General features: G+C 37.0%; 1 protein-coding gene across 1 annotated transcript in view; it reads right to left on the bottom strand.

Annotated features, from left to right (window-relative positions):
* Positions 1-240: 240 nt before the first annotated feature.
* The window catches only part of syn3 (synapsin III), a 219,342-nt gene continuing 202,654 nt past the window's right edge, over positions 241-16,928 (bottom strand). The window contains exons 11-14 of the mRNA XM_022671547.2: positions 11,487-11,618; positions 8,427-8,469; positions 8,001-8,160; positions 241-5,485 (exon numbers count right to left, since the gene is read on the bottom strand). Coding sequence (XP_022527268.2) covers positions 5,362-5,485; positions 8,001-8,160; positions 8,427-8,469; positions 11,487-11,618 — 459 coding nt within the window. The 3' untranslated portion in view covers positions 241-5,361. The remainder of the gene's footprint in view (positions 5,486-8,000; positions 8,161-8,426; positions 8,470-11,486; positions 11,619-16,928) is intronic.

Genomic DNA, 16,928 nt, shown 5'->3' on the forward strand with positions numbered 1-16,928 from the left:
TGCACTGAAAATACTGAAACACTGAAGTTACCATGCCAATCATTACCTCGATATGCTGCTCTTTGCATACGGTTACCCTGTTTAACCAATATACTACTGTACAGGTATGGATCACAAAGGGTCAGGCTTTTTCAACACTTCACATTTTTGCATTACTACTAGGAACGGACAAGCATTATATCCACTGCCTGAAGACAAGCAAGATCTAGGACACTTAATAAGCATAAACAGACCCATGTATATCAAACACAGTCTGTTTTATTAGTTTTTGCATGAACCAAAGCAAAGAATAAAAAATAATAAAATGGCATATATTACATTTAGAGCACATTTATAGTCACACACACACACATACGCACACACACTATACATAAAGCATTCAGACAGAAAAAAACTGATCTATATTAGTTAACTACACTACAGAGGCACCAGAGAGTCTTAATCATGCCACAGTTACTGAATATAAAACCACTACACTTACATACGCTCACTGCAATATAACCAACACATGATAATGTCTGTGTATGTGTGTGTGCTGCTGTCGCTGTTTTGTTTGTATACGGTGATGTAACTCTTTTAGCGTAGTGTGTTGATGGCTGCTATGGTCAGTTTGGCTCTATAAATGTCTGTAAATGACTTGCTTGCATACTAATAATCAGGTTTTTACCCAACGCAGCGAGTTTGACATCGGTAAGATCAATGATTCTTTTTGGAAACTTCCATAAATAATGAAAACAAAACAACAAACACTACCCTGCTATGAATACAGTTCAGGCATTTACTGCATCGTGTGTGAATGACAGACATACTTGCATTTAGTGAGATGATGACAGGTGAAAAAGCCCAGTAACCACAGGCCAAGTCATAATAGACCGCTATCCCCTCAGATTTAAAGCTCATCATCCTATCCATTAAGTACACTCACTTACGGCAAATATTAGGAAAAAAATCTATTAAAATAAAATATGTAAATTGATCAAACTTATGGAATTAAATATAAAAATGATTTAAAATCATATATTAATACATAATACAAAATTTAACTAAATACAAAACATGACCACAGCAAATGTGTTTACATTTACATTTAAGTAGCTAGAAAGAATACTCCAGCTTTTTTCAACCTAGTCTCTATCTGCCACATCTGGTCAAAATATATAAATATATATGGTCTTTTGCATTTCTCTTGTAGTATGTAAATGATTAAGTACATTTTTTGTAGATAAAGGAAAATGAAAGCCTGTGTTAGTGATATGCTACATATGAAGCATATTAGAACTCTGTCTGTGACAAAACTTATTTACTGCTGGTTTGAATAATGTTTCATTCAAAGCATAGTCAGACTGATGTTGAGCTGGTTTGGTTGTAGGCTGATTCAGAATTATATAAAAAGCTGCCAATGGTAGAGTGCACATCTTAGGAGGTTTCCAGAATAGAGAATCTGGTTTCACACAAAGAAACAACAAAGCAATATTGGCTCCCGGGAGAAATTTGACTAATTTAACAGTTAATTTAGGTTAATCTAAGCAGCCACATACACTATAGTATGTTAAGGCTTTTAAGAAAGTGTTTTCACTAGATTAATAACACTTCCATGGGTGGTGGATCATTTTTAGTTTTGGACCAGATACAGCAGTGCTGCTGGAGTTTTTAAACACTCAATGTCCACTCTGTTAGACACACTTACCTAACTGCTTCACCTTCACAGAGACAGAGACAAAGACAGAGGTGCATCTGTTGCTCAGTGGAGCTGAAAAATGGACAAGGAGTGTAGAAACAAGGAGGTGGTCATAATATAATACGTTTTTGTATAACTCTGTCTTGCGGAATAACAAAAAAATCATAGTGTGCACTTTCTTTAACAAAGCCCATTTACAACACATATTGCAATAATGTTCTGGCATAGCGATTAGGTTTAAAAAATGCTAGAGTATTCCTTTAACAGGGAGCAGAGTTCATTAATCAACATATTATACACATTTTGAAACATGTCAATCATAACTGTACTGGCTGTATAGAAAGGGAACTTATCAATGTGTGTTTGAAGTAGCTTAATGTTGATTAATATGGAGGCAGAACATTAAATGAGCAGACTAAACATCACAAAACATTTAATTATTTTGAATATTTTATGGCTTTTTCATCGCACTTCATAACGTGCATGTGAAATAAATGGTATAATCAACCAAGCACATCAAGATTAGGCATTTTTTTTAGAAAAAATGAAAATGAAAATAAGTTAAGAGCGCTGCTCTTTTTCCCATTAACACAGAATTTGGTCCGTTTAGGTCAGAAATAAGACAGAAACACAGCCACTCTTCATCGCAGGCAGAATCACAATTCATGGTCACAAATACTTTCCTATTTTGCACAATACAATAAATAATAATAAAAAAAAAACAATAAGGCAGATATGACACCTAGAACACTGGGTAACTATAACTTTCTGCTTCTTAGAAAACATGGTAAAACACTTAAAATCTTGATGAATGATGGCTTTCTGGTGTGACCCATTACCTTTTCGCTTTATCTATAATTAATAAATTCCTTCGTTTATAAACCTTTTTTGCAATTATGAATCTTCTTTATTCATTTTCCTGCATGTTACTGTCCAAGATCCTAAGCAAAGATACGTAAACATGTAAAATGCCCAAGAAACAAGAGAGTAGTATTTACAATAAATACACTGTCAAGTACATCTTCATTTATAAAGGGAAGATTCATTTTTAATGGAAGACTGACTGATCTGAATAAAAATGATATCTGTTCGCATCGTGGTATATTGCATGGTACGTGTATTTCATAATTAATGGCTTTGTCCACAAACTGCAAATGAAACAAGAGCTGTTTAGACTGCTTGTGGCAGATTAGAGCTGCTGAAATCACTCATTAGACAAACCCAGACTGTATTACTTCAGTGCAGTAATGTAAATATGGCCAGGGTGTCTCCGTGCTTTTAGTCCTGTCTGAATCAAACATGTCTGCTATGCTTTTCCTGAAGCTCAACGGACAAAAAATATTAGCATGCATCATTTCTATCAAATTTCTCCGTAAATTAAGTCTATATCCTGTCTATATTTCCCACTCCTCCACTCCTTTTTTTTTACATCAAAGCAGAAGGCAACATTGACATATTAATAGAACCCAGAGTTACTGTACTTTTTGCACTATAAGGTGCACCTAAAATCCTTTAATTTTCCCAAAAATCAACAGTGCACCTTATAATCTGGTGCACCTCATGTAGGAATTTTACCAGACCCCAGCAGTATTATATTAGTATATTATTATGCTAACCACTAGCTTTTTGGCCATGCAGAGGTGAGTATTATCGGCTCGGACTGCCTTGAGCAGCATTAGCATTACCTGCTAAATGCTAGCCATTCAAAGGTAAGTATTATTGGCCTGTAGTCTGCTTCTAACCCCGACTAGCACTGCTGAAGAAGTATTAGCATTAACCACTTACCGTGCTAGCCACGGCTTTGGCCGTGCAGAGGTGAGTATTATCAGCCTGTAGTCTGCGTTTACTGTGTTAAAAGAAGCTACGTAGGACGAACTGCTAGCTAATATTGCCCTGGTTTACAGGAACACTCAGGGTTTCTCAGTATAGTCCCTTCGGGCGGCAGTTAGGCAGCATTACTGGTTGTCCGCTAATGCTAATGCTAATGCTGCTGCATCCAGCTTTAGTGGAAATCTGGAAATCTAAGCTTACTGTAAATAAATGGAAGTGCTTTACTCACCCAAATAAACAGTTTTTATGAGAGAAATCTGTGTAGATTAATATTCAGCACTGGATATTAATCTACTAAAAAACAAGTGCAGATGAATATAGTACAAATATGTTACTTAACTAATGGGTACTTCAGGGTCCTACCCCATGAACAGTCTGGTACCTTTTTTTTCTGCGAGAGTGGGACATCCAAGGTATAGATAACAGTCCAATAACTGGACTCTGACTCGTTTTTAAGAATTACACTTTTGTTTATTTAGCTTAGCTTTACAGGTCTGGCCCCCAGCTGTAAGACCTGCTAAATTAGAAGAAAAACATGGCGACACTCCTGTTCCTAACTGCTCTGCCTAAAAGGTGCCTTATAATCCGGTGTGCCTTGTGTATAAAAATAGACCAGAAAATAGATGTTTATCGATAATGCACCTTATAATCCGGTGTGTCTTATAGTGCAAAAAATACGTAATACAGAATTGGCATTAAACAGAATTGTATGAATATAATTAAGCGACATTGAATTAGATAAATTGACTGTTAACAGTACCCTAGATTTGACATATTTGTCAATATTACATTATATGCTGAGCAATTAGTGTTTCTGGATGGGAATATCACTGATATAAACATAATTAAAATTCATTACAATGCCTTACTCACTCAGTTTGGTTTGGTTTAGCATAGATTGACTTCACGAAAGGCTGAAAAGGCCTTTAAAGGCTACACTAGAGAAACGAATTTAATATGAAATGGTTATGGATACGTTGATGATTGCTGAGGCATCAATAGAGTCTAAAAAATTAATCTGCAATTCAGTTTCTTTAGCACTAAAGTACTTTAAAATATTTAGTTTGGACCTTAACCACTTACGCTGAATATTTTGAAAGGCACCCTAGGAGGCATTTACTTTTGCTCTCTTCAGCCCCAATAAAGCCAATATGTACAGTATGAATCTACATAAATCATGTGCCAACCAAAAATAAAAGCTGAAATATGTTTTATGTGGGAGTTTTAACGGCTGTAAAATGCTGATTCTTTTGACTACACTAAATTCACTGATGATAGCTAGCAGGCTACAGGAGAAAAAGCAGGATATGTATACTGCTTGTGAGCAGAAGACAGTATTACATGTAAAAGTGTTTCATTTTCATGTGTAAAGCAAGTAGACACCCTGAAATGTCTGTAATTTAAAAACAGATGTCCTATGAGAATCAGTCATTAACATTACAGGCCTTCTTTTATATGTAATATGACTCGGACAGTATGACCAAATGAATAAGTGCACAATATAAAAAGAAATTTGGTAAAAATTAGATGGACAAAACAAAACACTGTTTTCTATAATAATCATTAAACATAAATAGAATTTACATGGAGCTATGAGTTAATATCTAATAACACAGACCCCTTTTTCCCTGAAAGACCCAGGGTGGAGTTTATGTATGGCTGACTCTGGTTTTCTTATGGTTGCAAACAGAATAACTGACAACGACTAACTAACAAAAACAAAAACATCAGCCTTCATTACGCAATATGGTCAGTTTGTTACTCTCCTTTACACTCGACACAGAATCTGCTGACCTTCAGAACACCTTTCGTCTCAAAGTGCTGGTCGCTGTGTGTGAGAGAGTGTGTGTGGGTTAGTCAGAGAAGAGGCTGGCGAAGGACTGGCGGAGGCTGCGGATGGTCTCGGCTTTGGCCTCATCATCTGTGGGGTTGCCCCTCAGAGTCTCTGTGAAGGTGTTTGTCAGCGACTGTGATTTGCTAAAACAAAACAGAGCAATTCAATTAAGGCATCAGTTTCTGCACGTGAATCAGAAGAATGGTATCTCAAAAGAAAAAAGAACATCCACATAAAATCAAAACAGTTTGGCATGATGGATATGGTGGACAACATGTCGAATACATTCTCTGAACCGTATTATCAATGCAAGCTTTTAAAAACACACAGTGGTGCTTGAAATATTGTGAACCCTCTTTTAGTATTTACTGTATTTCTGCATAAATATGAGCTTAAACATTATCAGATTTTCATTTATTTATTGAGGAAAATGATCCAATATTACATATTTGTTAGTGACAAAAGCAAGTGAACTTTTTGAAGGATAAATTAGAAACAGGTGTTTTTAATTATTGGGATGACAATCAGGTGTGAGACTGGGCCTCCTGGTTTATTTAAAGAACAGGGATCTATCATATAAGTCTGCTCTTTACAACACGTTTGTGAAAGTGTATCATGGCACAAACAAAGAAGATTTCAAAGAGGACTTCAGAAAAAGAGTTGATGATGCTCATCAGGCTGACAGAAAAAAAATCTCTGAAGAGTTTGAACTTCACCAATCCACAGACATTGGAGGAAATTTAAGACCATTGTTACCCTCCCCAGGAGTGGTTGACCAACAAAGATTACTCCTAAAGCAAGGCAGGTAATTGTCGGTGAGGTTACAAAGGACCCCAGGTAACATCTAAGCAACTAAAGGCCTCTTTACATTAGCTAATTAGCTAATGTTATGATTTGTGATTTCACCATCAGGAGAACACAGAACAATGGTGTGCATGGCAGGGTGTGCATGGCATGGCCGCCAGTGTGCAGGACTGATTAACAGTTATCGGAAACGTTTAATTGTAGCTACTGAAAGCAAAGGTTCATATACTATTATTCACATGCTTTATAAGTAGAAACATTCTTTGTCTCATTTGTTTAACCAAGTTCTCTTTATCTGCTTTTAGGACTTGATACATATCAATATGAAAACATATCATTTTTTTTATGGATATTTTATTTTATCCCATTTCTCCTCAACTCACTCATCAGTACTGCCTCCATCACTAGTAATGCCCTCAGCACTTGGAGGGTGAAGACAAGTACAAGCCTCCTCCTACACATGTAAAGTCAGCCACCACTACTTTTCAAACACCATATAGCCACCCAGAGAAAGCAAAAACTATTGCTTGAGTCTGATGGCAAGCAGCATGATCCGGGATTTCAAAACCACCATCCTTGAGAACATATACATTTACATTAGCAAATCATTGTTTTTCTCATAACATTTTCATTCAAGAAGGCCAGATATGTTAGGCCATGTTGGTAACATGGCCTAACATATCTTTTCTTTTCTCCAGAGCTTTTGACTAAAAGTTTATCATAATATGCCAAACCATTTTCATTTGATATGGTCGTTTCCTTCTGTAAGATCCTTAATTATCATGCAACATAAGAAGACATGTTTTCCTGCTAATCACAGTTCACAATAACACACATCTGTTTTAAAATCTAAACATAAAATTAAATAAGCTTTTTATATTGCCAAAATGTACAGGGGTTGGACAATGAAATTGAAACACTTGTTATTTTAGTGTGGGAGGTTTCATGGCTAAATTGGAGCAGCCTGGTGGCCAATCTTCATTAATTGCACATTGCACCAGTAAGAGCAGAGTGTGAAGGTTCAGTTTTGCAGGGTAAGAGCACAGTTTTGCTCAAAATATTGCAATGTACCCAAAATAATCGGTGACATACCAGCGTTCAAAAGAGGACAAATTGTTGGCGCACGTCTTGCTGGCGCACCTGTGACCAAGACAGCAAGTCTTTGTGATGTATCAAGAGCCACGGTATCCAGGGTAACATCAGCATACCACCAAGAAGGACCAACCACATCCAACAGGATTAACTGTGGACGCTGTAAGAGGAAGCTGTCTGAAAGGGATGTTCGGGTGCTAACCCCGATTGTATCCAAAAAACATAAAACCACGGCTGCTCAAATCACGGCAGAATTCAGTGTGCACCTCAGCTCTCCTGTTTCCACCAGAACTGTCCGTCGTGTTTTAGTTTCATTGTCCAACCCCTGTAGCTTAGAGCAAAACACTCTACACTTAAGCTATTGGGTCACCTTCTTATTTACTAGTTCTTTTGAAATCAAGGAATTAAAGATTGTTGTCTCTAATTTCCAGCAGTAGCTTTCTTATGAATTTTGGAGTATTGTAAGCATTTGGTTGCATTTAGCAACAAGAGCATTAGCTTTACAAGAGCTAACACGAGACTGGCTTTAGGCATGATGACAATAGGTTCATGTGAATTTTCTCCATGTATTCTATTAGCAGTACTTCACTACAAGTTCTATACAAGCTGTGTTTGTTTCCATTTGCACATCTGAGTCAGGAATAGGTGCAACTTAAACTAGCTGACTGAATTCTTAGAAGGAGTGCCCAAAAACATCTGGACATTTAGTGTAACTCCTTTCCTGTAAATAGACAGTGCTGCTCACAAAAACAGCTAACTCACTTGAGCTGCGGTGCCTGTTTCTGAGAAGCTCCTGTAGACCCGGAGGCTGGGATAGGGCCAGGCTGGAAGGCCTGACTGGGTGAGGTGGTAGCAGAGCGGGCTCGCTGTGGAGAGCCATGAGCAGACTGAGACGGAGAGCCAGAGGCCGAGCGGGGACCACCTGTAGGCCACAGGTAAACATACACAAACACTTATTACTGCCTAGCAATCAATCTGTGTTTTTAAGTGACTCCAAGCTGTAAATATTTACCTATTACATCCTCACCCTATTTACAGCATCAACAGAAAATGACTATTTCCACCCAAAATTAAAGTAGTATTTTAACGACAGGCTCGCCCTTTACCAGAGATGAGTAAGGAGTGTACCCAATTTCCAGCCAGTACTGTTACCTAAAGATTAGCCACACACATTAGCTTCTGACTCACCTTGAGCTCGTCTCGGCTGGGAGGTCTGTGGACCAGGCGGAGTCTGTTCCAGAAAAAATAAATAAATATACTGACTTCAAAGTTCACAAGAAAACATTTATATTTCAGGATAAATGACTGGAGTAGCATTACTGACTATATATACAGTCATATGAAAACTTTTGGGCATCCCTTTTAATCTTAATAATTTTTAGTTCTAAATATTTGGGTGTTTGCAACAGCCATTTCAGTGTGATATATCTAATAACTGATGGACACAGTAATATTTCAGGATTGAAATGAGGTTTATTGTACTAACAGAAAATGTGCAATATGCATTAAACCAAAATTTGACTGGTGCAAAAGTATGGGCACCCTTATCATTTTATTGATTTGAATACTCCTTTTTACTGACTTACTGAAGCACAAAATTGGTTTGGTAACCTCATTGAGCTTTGAACTTCATAGCCAGGTGTATCCAATCATGAGAAAAGGTATTTAAGGTGACCAATTGCAAGTTGTTCTCCTATTTGAATCTCCTCTGAAGAGTGGCATCATGGGCTCATCAAAACAACTCCCAAATGATCTAAAAACAAAGATTGTTCAACATAGTTGTTCAGGGGAAGGATACAAAAAGTTGTCTCAGAGATTTAACCTGTCAGTTTCCACTGTGAGGAACATAGTAAGGAAATGGAGGACCACAGGGACAGTTCTTGTTAAGCCCAGAAGTGGCAGGCCAAGAAAATATCAGAAAGGCAGAGAAGAAGAATGGTGAGAACAGTCAAGGACAATCCACAGACTACCTCCAAAGAGCTGCAGCATCATCTTGCTGCAGATGGTGTCACTGTGCATCGGTCAACAATACAGCGCACTTTTCACGAGGAGAAGCTGTATGGGAGAGTGATGCGAAAGAAACCATTTCTGCAAGCACGCCACATACAGACTCGCCTGAGGTGTGCTTCTGCCTTTCTCATATTTTTCTTGGCCTGCCACTTCTGGGCTTAACTAGAACTGTCCCTGTGGTCTTCTATTTCCTTACTATGTTCCTCACAGGTAAACTGACAGGTTAAATCTCTGAGACAACTTTTTGTATCCTTCCCCTGAACAACTATGTTGAACAATCTTTGTTTTTAGATCATTTGGGAGTTGTTTTGATGAGCCCATGATGCCACTCTTCAGAGGAGATTCAAATAGGAGAACAACTTGCAATTGGACACCTTAAATACCTTTTCTCATGATTGGATACACCTGGCTATGAAGTTCAAAGCTCAATGAGGTTACCAAACCAATTTTGTGCTTCAGTAAGTCAGTAAAAAGTAGTTAGGAGTATTCAAATCAATAAAATGATAAGGGTGCCCATACTTTTGCACCAGTCAAATTTTGGTTTAATGGATATTGCACATTTCCTGTTAGTACAATAAACCTCATTTCAATCCTGAAATATTACTGTGTCCATCAGTTATTAGATATATCACACTGAAATGGCTGTTGCAAACACCCAAATATTTACAACTAAAAATTATTAAGATTAATAGCAGGGATGGGCAACTGGTGGCCCGGGGGCCGCACACGGCCCTCGTCATCACTCAGTGCGGCCCGCGAATAGATCAAAAATAATTTCATAATTTCATAAAAAAAAAAAATAAAAAAAAATGTAATTCTACTTTTGACCGCTAGAGGGCGGTCGCTGCCAAACAATAGCGGGCACGGGCTCTTTGCAACAGTGAGCTTCAATAAATGTTGGGCCTCTGTGGTCTAGTTTTCTGCTATTATTGAATGAGCTATTTGCAATCAGTTTTTAAATCTTTTTTGTTCTTTGTTATAAATGAGTTCAAATGCCTTTTGCACTTTTCTAAGCAAATGTTTTGTCTATGTTGCTTATGAAGGACTTGTTATAATGAACTTATTTTACACAGAGGAACTACTGTATTTGCAATCAGTTTTTTAAGCAAACTTTTTGTTCTTTGATATGAAGGACTTCCTTTTTGCACTTTTTTTAAGCAAACGGTTTGTCTTTTGCCGTATTAAAATGCATTAATATGCAGAAAATAGTTGTTAATAAATGTTGGTGCTGTAAACATACAGATATAAATTCATATAAAATTTGTTCTCATTGAAAATCATTTGTAGCGTTTTTCATATTCAATTATTTGAAGTGCGAGGTCATGTGGCCCTCCAATGGTCATGCTGAAAAAAATGTAGCCCTCTCCATCATGGAAGTTGCCCATCCCTGATTAATAGGGATGCCCAAACTTTTTCATATGACTATATATAGAACAGTGAGACCAATTTTATTATTTCTGCTGTAGACTGAAAACATTTCAGATCAACATCTGAACCCACCCATTATTCTTGTGAACAAAAGTATTGGAACAGATCACTTTTAGGTGTGCTTTGTTGCCCAGGTGTTTCCTGTCACATCAATTATAAATAATTAGCAAACAATAAATAGAACTAAATAACTACATTCTGTTTCAGATCTGTTTATGGAGGAAAAACAAGTAACTGTGAAGCTGAGAGAAGATGGAAAATCAATCAGAATCAAAGCCAGAGCAACCGTTTGGAATGTCCAGAAGAAGAAAGTCATCACTGCTGTACTAAATAACAATGTTGAACAGGTAGACTAAGGAAATCCACAGAAGTTGATAACAGAAACATTGTTTGTGCTGTAAAGAAAGACCCTAAATCAACTGTAGTGACATCAGCAACAACTTCATAATTTATAATTTCATGGCTTTCATTGTATGGCTTCTTCTGGGACAGGCTGATTAATCTTAATTGAGGTTTAATGAACTCAGAAGTCTACAGAAACATTTTTTTCTGTCAGTTTAAAAAAGATCCAATACTTTTGCTCACAAGAAAAATGGGTTGGTTCAGACAGAAGGTGCTATCTTCTGAACTGTGCATCAGATGGAAATAAAAACTGAAATGTTGAACTTTTGTCTCATGACAAACGCGAATGTGTTCAGTCTATAGCAGAAATAATGGAATTGTCCTCACTGTTCCAATACTTTGAAGGAGTCTGTATACAGTCAATACAGATTTAAACACAGCTGTTATTCTTTTTCCAGTTTATGCTACCTTAACCGTAGAGGGTTGAGGGGAGGTGATGCCGAGCAGAGCAAAGGCCATTTTGTTAAGAACCAGATCAGTGATGAGCTGCTTGTCCTCCTCTGCGTGTTCACCAATCAGAGGCATGGAGCTGTCCATCACCTGCAGATAAAACCAGATCAGATCTCACTCTTTCTATGAAGAAATGTAAATTGTTATTTTAATACTATGTTCTTCTAATATAATTAAATTCAACTTATAAAAAAAAACATTTTGGCATTTGATCATAAAAAAACACAAATTCCAATGCATGTACAGTGATACACCATATATGAGAGTTAAAGAATTTTTAAAAGGTTGAAAATTTAAAATCTTTAAAAATGATGTCTGTGGTACTGAAACATTTGACATTATTCTGTGTTAAGAAAATGAATAGTACATTTCAGTGTAAAAAAAGTCAGAATTTACTCATTTGCTCCATAGAAACCCATTCCTTTCAAATAGGTCTTGCTGCAGCCTGCAGGAAGGTGCTATCTCCTGTGGTTTTACGCATATAATCCAGAGAAGCACATCATTATGCTTAGTTTACGTCTCCTTGTGTAGCGTAAAACAGACTTTGACAAGATTATTCTGTTTTATTCGGATGTATGTTGTATTTTTTGGGTTAAACTCTGACTAGGCTGCAGAGAGAGGCTTCTCATTACTTTAGGACTTACTCAGGAGTGTCCTCTGGTGGTAAAACAAACCCAGGAGAGATCCGTGTGGGTATTCTCATCTCTATTAAAGATTATCTGGCCAAGCATAGCTAGTGGCAGAAGGTTTATTTAAATCTTTGAATTCTTTTTTGAGCACTTAGATGTTGACTTTGAAAGAAACGAATCCAAATATCAGCCACGTGTGCATTGAATTTAAAAAATGACACATTGAGTTTTGTCCTATTGTATACTGTGTTCTTTTCTGTTAAATAAATAATCAGCATTTTATCTTAATCAATATTTAGCATGATCAAAATGTTATTCAGTTTTACTTTATGACCTCTGGGTAATTTTTTTCAGTGATTCATATGTAACCATGGGTAAAAAATCTGTGCTGTCTTACTTTGGCTGAGACAGGCTTCAAGGCTTATTCTCGGAGTTGGCACAAAAACTGTAAACTGTTTATTTAATCAGAGTTTTTGGGATTATCTGAGATATTTGTGGGTTTTCACAAGACTATGTGTTTTAACAAGATGAAAACTTATGGCGCTTGTTTTAAGATCAGAGCAGTCTAATCAAACAAGTTAAGCCCAGTCAGTGTCTTAGGTAAGGATAAGCTGAGAATGTACACCACTGTGATGGGTGATGAGATCCGTTGAGTTAACGCATAAAGGCCCAATCCAATTTCACCCCTTGGCCCTACCCCTTGGCGTGCACACACACAAAACAGAACGGGTTGGGCCAAGGGGTGACATTGGATTGGGCCTTTAACTCATGTGTGTCCCTATTATTGTTGGGCTGGAGGGGTAGGGGAAGGGATAGGGCTTGTTAGCCCTTCAAACAAATTTTTTTTAGAGGCACACTTCAAACCGAGGTGAAAATGAGAATCACAGGTAAGATGGCAACACAAAGAGACGATTAGCACTATTTTACCAGAGTTTAATGTGTAGTTTCAATAACAAGCATAAAAAAGATTGCTAGTAGTTTGCCTCAGTAGCTAGCTAGCTAACTTTTCTATTCCACCTTAAATAGTGGAACAGACGGCAGGAGCTGCAGCATTTAAGGCGGAATGGAAAAATAAAATAAAATAAAACAAAATTTAAAAGATAATTAAAGCTTATTTCAGCTCTCCATCACAGAGGAATTAAGGAATGGACAATAATAAATAATTTCTGCATCATCTCTTTCTGAAGACATACAATAAAGCTATAAAGTTAACTTGTTAACTAGGTTACTGAACTTTAGTGCTCCTGATGACGTATCGGGTGCTTGAAGGGTTGTCCCAATTCTTAGAGGGAGGATTTCACCCGAAAAGAAGACGTAGGGGTAAGTGGTAGGGCCAAGGGGTGAAAGGAGACAATAAGGTCTTGTTATTTTACAATAGTCAGAACTCTAATGCCTTACTGTTTTGAGTGCCATTATTTCCCTTAACTTTGATTCATTTTTCATTATTTATCATTATTCATCGCTTTCCAAAACCCTTTTTTTTGTCTGGAACATTCATTAAATTAACCAGCTAAGCTATTTTTGGACTGGTTTATATTATAGTTGTTGGTGTAATCACAGTAGGGGTTAAAGTATATTCTCAATCTCACATTGCTATATGGGACATTGCAGGATTTTGGTACACTTCCTGTCCCACCACTTAAATTTCAAATGTACATATCCAAAATATCTAAATGACTATTTTTTGTGAGAAATGTACTTGTTATAAGACAAACTGTAAAATATGGTGGAAAAATGAGCTCCTTAGATATTATTCAAAAGACCGAATATCTTTGGACCACCTAAAAAATGTCCGTTTTCTCTTGTCCCACACATTGGGTGACCAATCCCTTTGGCAAATTTAACAATTAAAATAAGCTCTAAATAAATGACTTCCTCTTGTATATTGTTGATATGCATCTCCTTCACTTAGGAAAACAACTTCTTTGGTCTACACTGTATTGCATGTTACAGTTTTATTGCTATTAAGTTGTGTCCCACAACATGGGCGCGACCCTGTTACCATAAGGAATTTTACCTGGCAGAGAAAGAGTTAAAAATATTTGTCTACTGGCACAAAGGAAGTTACATCACAAGGACTATCAAACTTTTTGATAGTCTATTACCTGTATTTAATAAATATATGACTAAAAATGATCAAATTGAAGATCAAATTTTCAGAAGTGACCACCCCTGAAATGTACCAAAATCCTGGAATGTCCCATTCACCATTGTTACTCAGCATGGAATATGATAATATATATATTTCAGGAGTAGATTTTTTATGATTTTAGGCTGGTGATAGATTGCTTTTGAAACAGTTCCTTTCTCTAATCTTCCTATGTTACTATATAAACTGCTTTTGGGATAATATAATAATTCAACAATGATAGGTCCTGTATATTTAGTTTATATTTTCATTTGTGGCAACAATGTTTAAGTTGTGTGTTAAAATATATTGAAAACTTAAAAATCAAGCCAAGGAAAAGACGGGTTCTACTAGTGAATAATATTTACTGTTCTTGATTATAGACAAATGCAATCAGACTGTTCAAACTAATAAAGGAGAGAAGAAATGTGATTGTAGTGAGCTATGTTTCTAAAATTATATTTAAATGTACTTTCTAGACAGTAGAAAAGATGTTTAGTAATCCAAGAATTATTATACTTATATTAATTCTGGAGTCAACTGACTTCTGTAGAAAATAAAGGAAACGTCTGTGTTAACAAAAACTCTGACTAATGTTCAGGGTTCATACAGTACTGGCCAAAAGTATTGGCACCCCTGCAATTCTGTCAGATAATGCTCAATTTCTTCCAGAAAATGATTGCAATCACAAATGCTTTGGTATTAATATCTTCATTTATTTTGCTTGCAATGAAAAAACACAAAAGAGAATGAAAAAAAAAGTCAAACCAATTATCATTTTACACAAAACTCCAAAAATGGGCCGGACAAAAGTATTGGCACCCTCAGCCTCATACTTGGTAGCACAACCTTTAGACAAAATAACTGTGAACACCCGCTTCCAGTAACCATCAATGGGTTTCTTACAATGCTCTGCTGGAATTTTAGACCATTCTTCTTTGGCAAACTGCTCCAGGTCCCTGAGATTTGAAGGGTGCCTTCTACAAACTGCAATTTTGAGATCTCTCCACAGGTGTTCAGGATTCAGGTCTGGACTCATTGCTGGCCACTTTAGAAGTCTCCAGTGCTTTCTCTCAAACCATTTTCTAATGCTTTTTGAAGTGTGTTTTGGGTCATTGTCCTGCTGGAAGAGACCCAGCTTTCTCACACTGGGCCCTACATTATGCTGCAAAATGTGTTGATAGTCTTTAGACTTCATAATGCCATGCACACGGTCAAGCAGTCCAGTGCCAGAGGCAGCAAAGCAACCCAAAAAAATCAGGGAACCTCGCCATGCTTGACTGTAGGGACCGTGTTATTTTCTTTGAAGGCCTCATTTTTGTTCCTGTAAACTCTATGTTGATGCCTTTTCCCAAAAACCTCTTCTTTTGTCTCATCTGACCAGAGAACGTTCTTCCAAAACGTTTTTGGCTTTCTCAGGAAAGTTTTGGCAAACTCCAGCCTGGCTTTTTTATGTGGGGTCTTCCTGGGTATCCTACCATAGAGTCCCTTTTCATTCAGACGCCGACGGATAGTACGGGTTGACACGGTTGTACCCTCGGACTGCAGGGCAGCTTGAACTTGTTTGGATGTTTGTCGGGGTTCTTTATCCATCATCCGCACAATCTTTCGTTTAAATCTCTCGTCAATTTTTCTTTTCCGTCCACATCTAGGGAGGTTAGCCACAGTGCCATGGACTTTAAACTTCTTGATGACACTGCGGACGGTAGACACAGGAACATTCAGGTCTTTGGAGATGGACTTGTAGCCTTGAGATTGCCCATGCTTCCTCACCATTTTGCTTCTCAAGTCCTCAGACAGTTCTTTGGACTTCTTTCTTTTCTCCATGCTCAATGTGGTATGCACAAGGACACAGGACAGAGGTTGAGTCAACTTTAATGCATTTTAACTGGCTGCAAGTGTGATTTAGTTATTGCCACCACCTGTTATGTGCCACAGGTAAGTAACAGGTGCTGTTAATTACACAAATTAGAGAAGCATCATATGATTTTTCAAAGGGTGCCAATACTTTTCAAAGCATTTGTAATTGCAATCATTTTCTGGGAGAAATGGAGCATTATCTGACAGAATTGCAGGGGTGCCAATACTTTTGGCCAGCACTGTACACCTTTTAATTAAAACATTTCCATGATATTTTCATGACTTCCATGCCTTCAAGGCAAATTTTCATGACCATACGATTTTTAAAACATCAGTGCAGACAGAGATAGTAAAACCAAAAATCAACTAAAACTATATTCAAAATTGATTATAGTAGGCCTAAAATGAATCTGATAAAAATGTTGACACATAATCTTTAATAATAAAATGTGTGTCAGATTCTGAGAGCTCCGTTGTGTAAGGCTAAATAACTAAATTATCTCTGAGCTGATGTATTTGTTACCTCAAAATAGATTTTCTCCATCGAGAAACGGAAACACAAAGATTTGTAGACCAAATTTGCATGACTTTTCCAAAACTTTCTGGGTGTTTTTATTTTTCCAAAACATATCCAGGCCTGGAACTTGCTATTTTCAAATTCAGTGAAGTTTTTCATAAATGTATGAACCCTGAATGTTAGCAAATTCTAATGGCATAATAGGTTAACATAGGTAAAGTTATAAAAAATAACAGTGTCTCACATAGAAACCATCCAACAGAATA

This window comes from Astyanax mexicanus, chromosome 2, assembly GCF_023375975.1.
Source record: "Astyanax mexicanus isolate ESR-SI-001 chromosome 2, AstMex3_surface, whole genome shotgun sequence".
Classification (NCBI taxonomy): Eukaryota; Metazoa; Chordata; class Actinopteri; order Characiformes; family Acestrorhamphidae; genus Astyanax; species Astyanax mexicanus.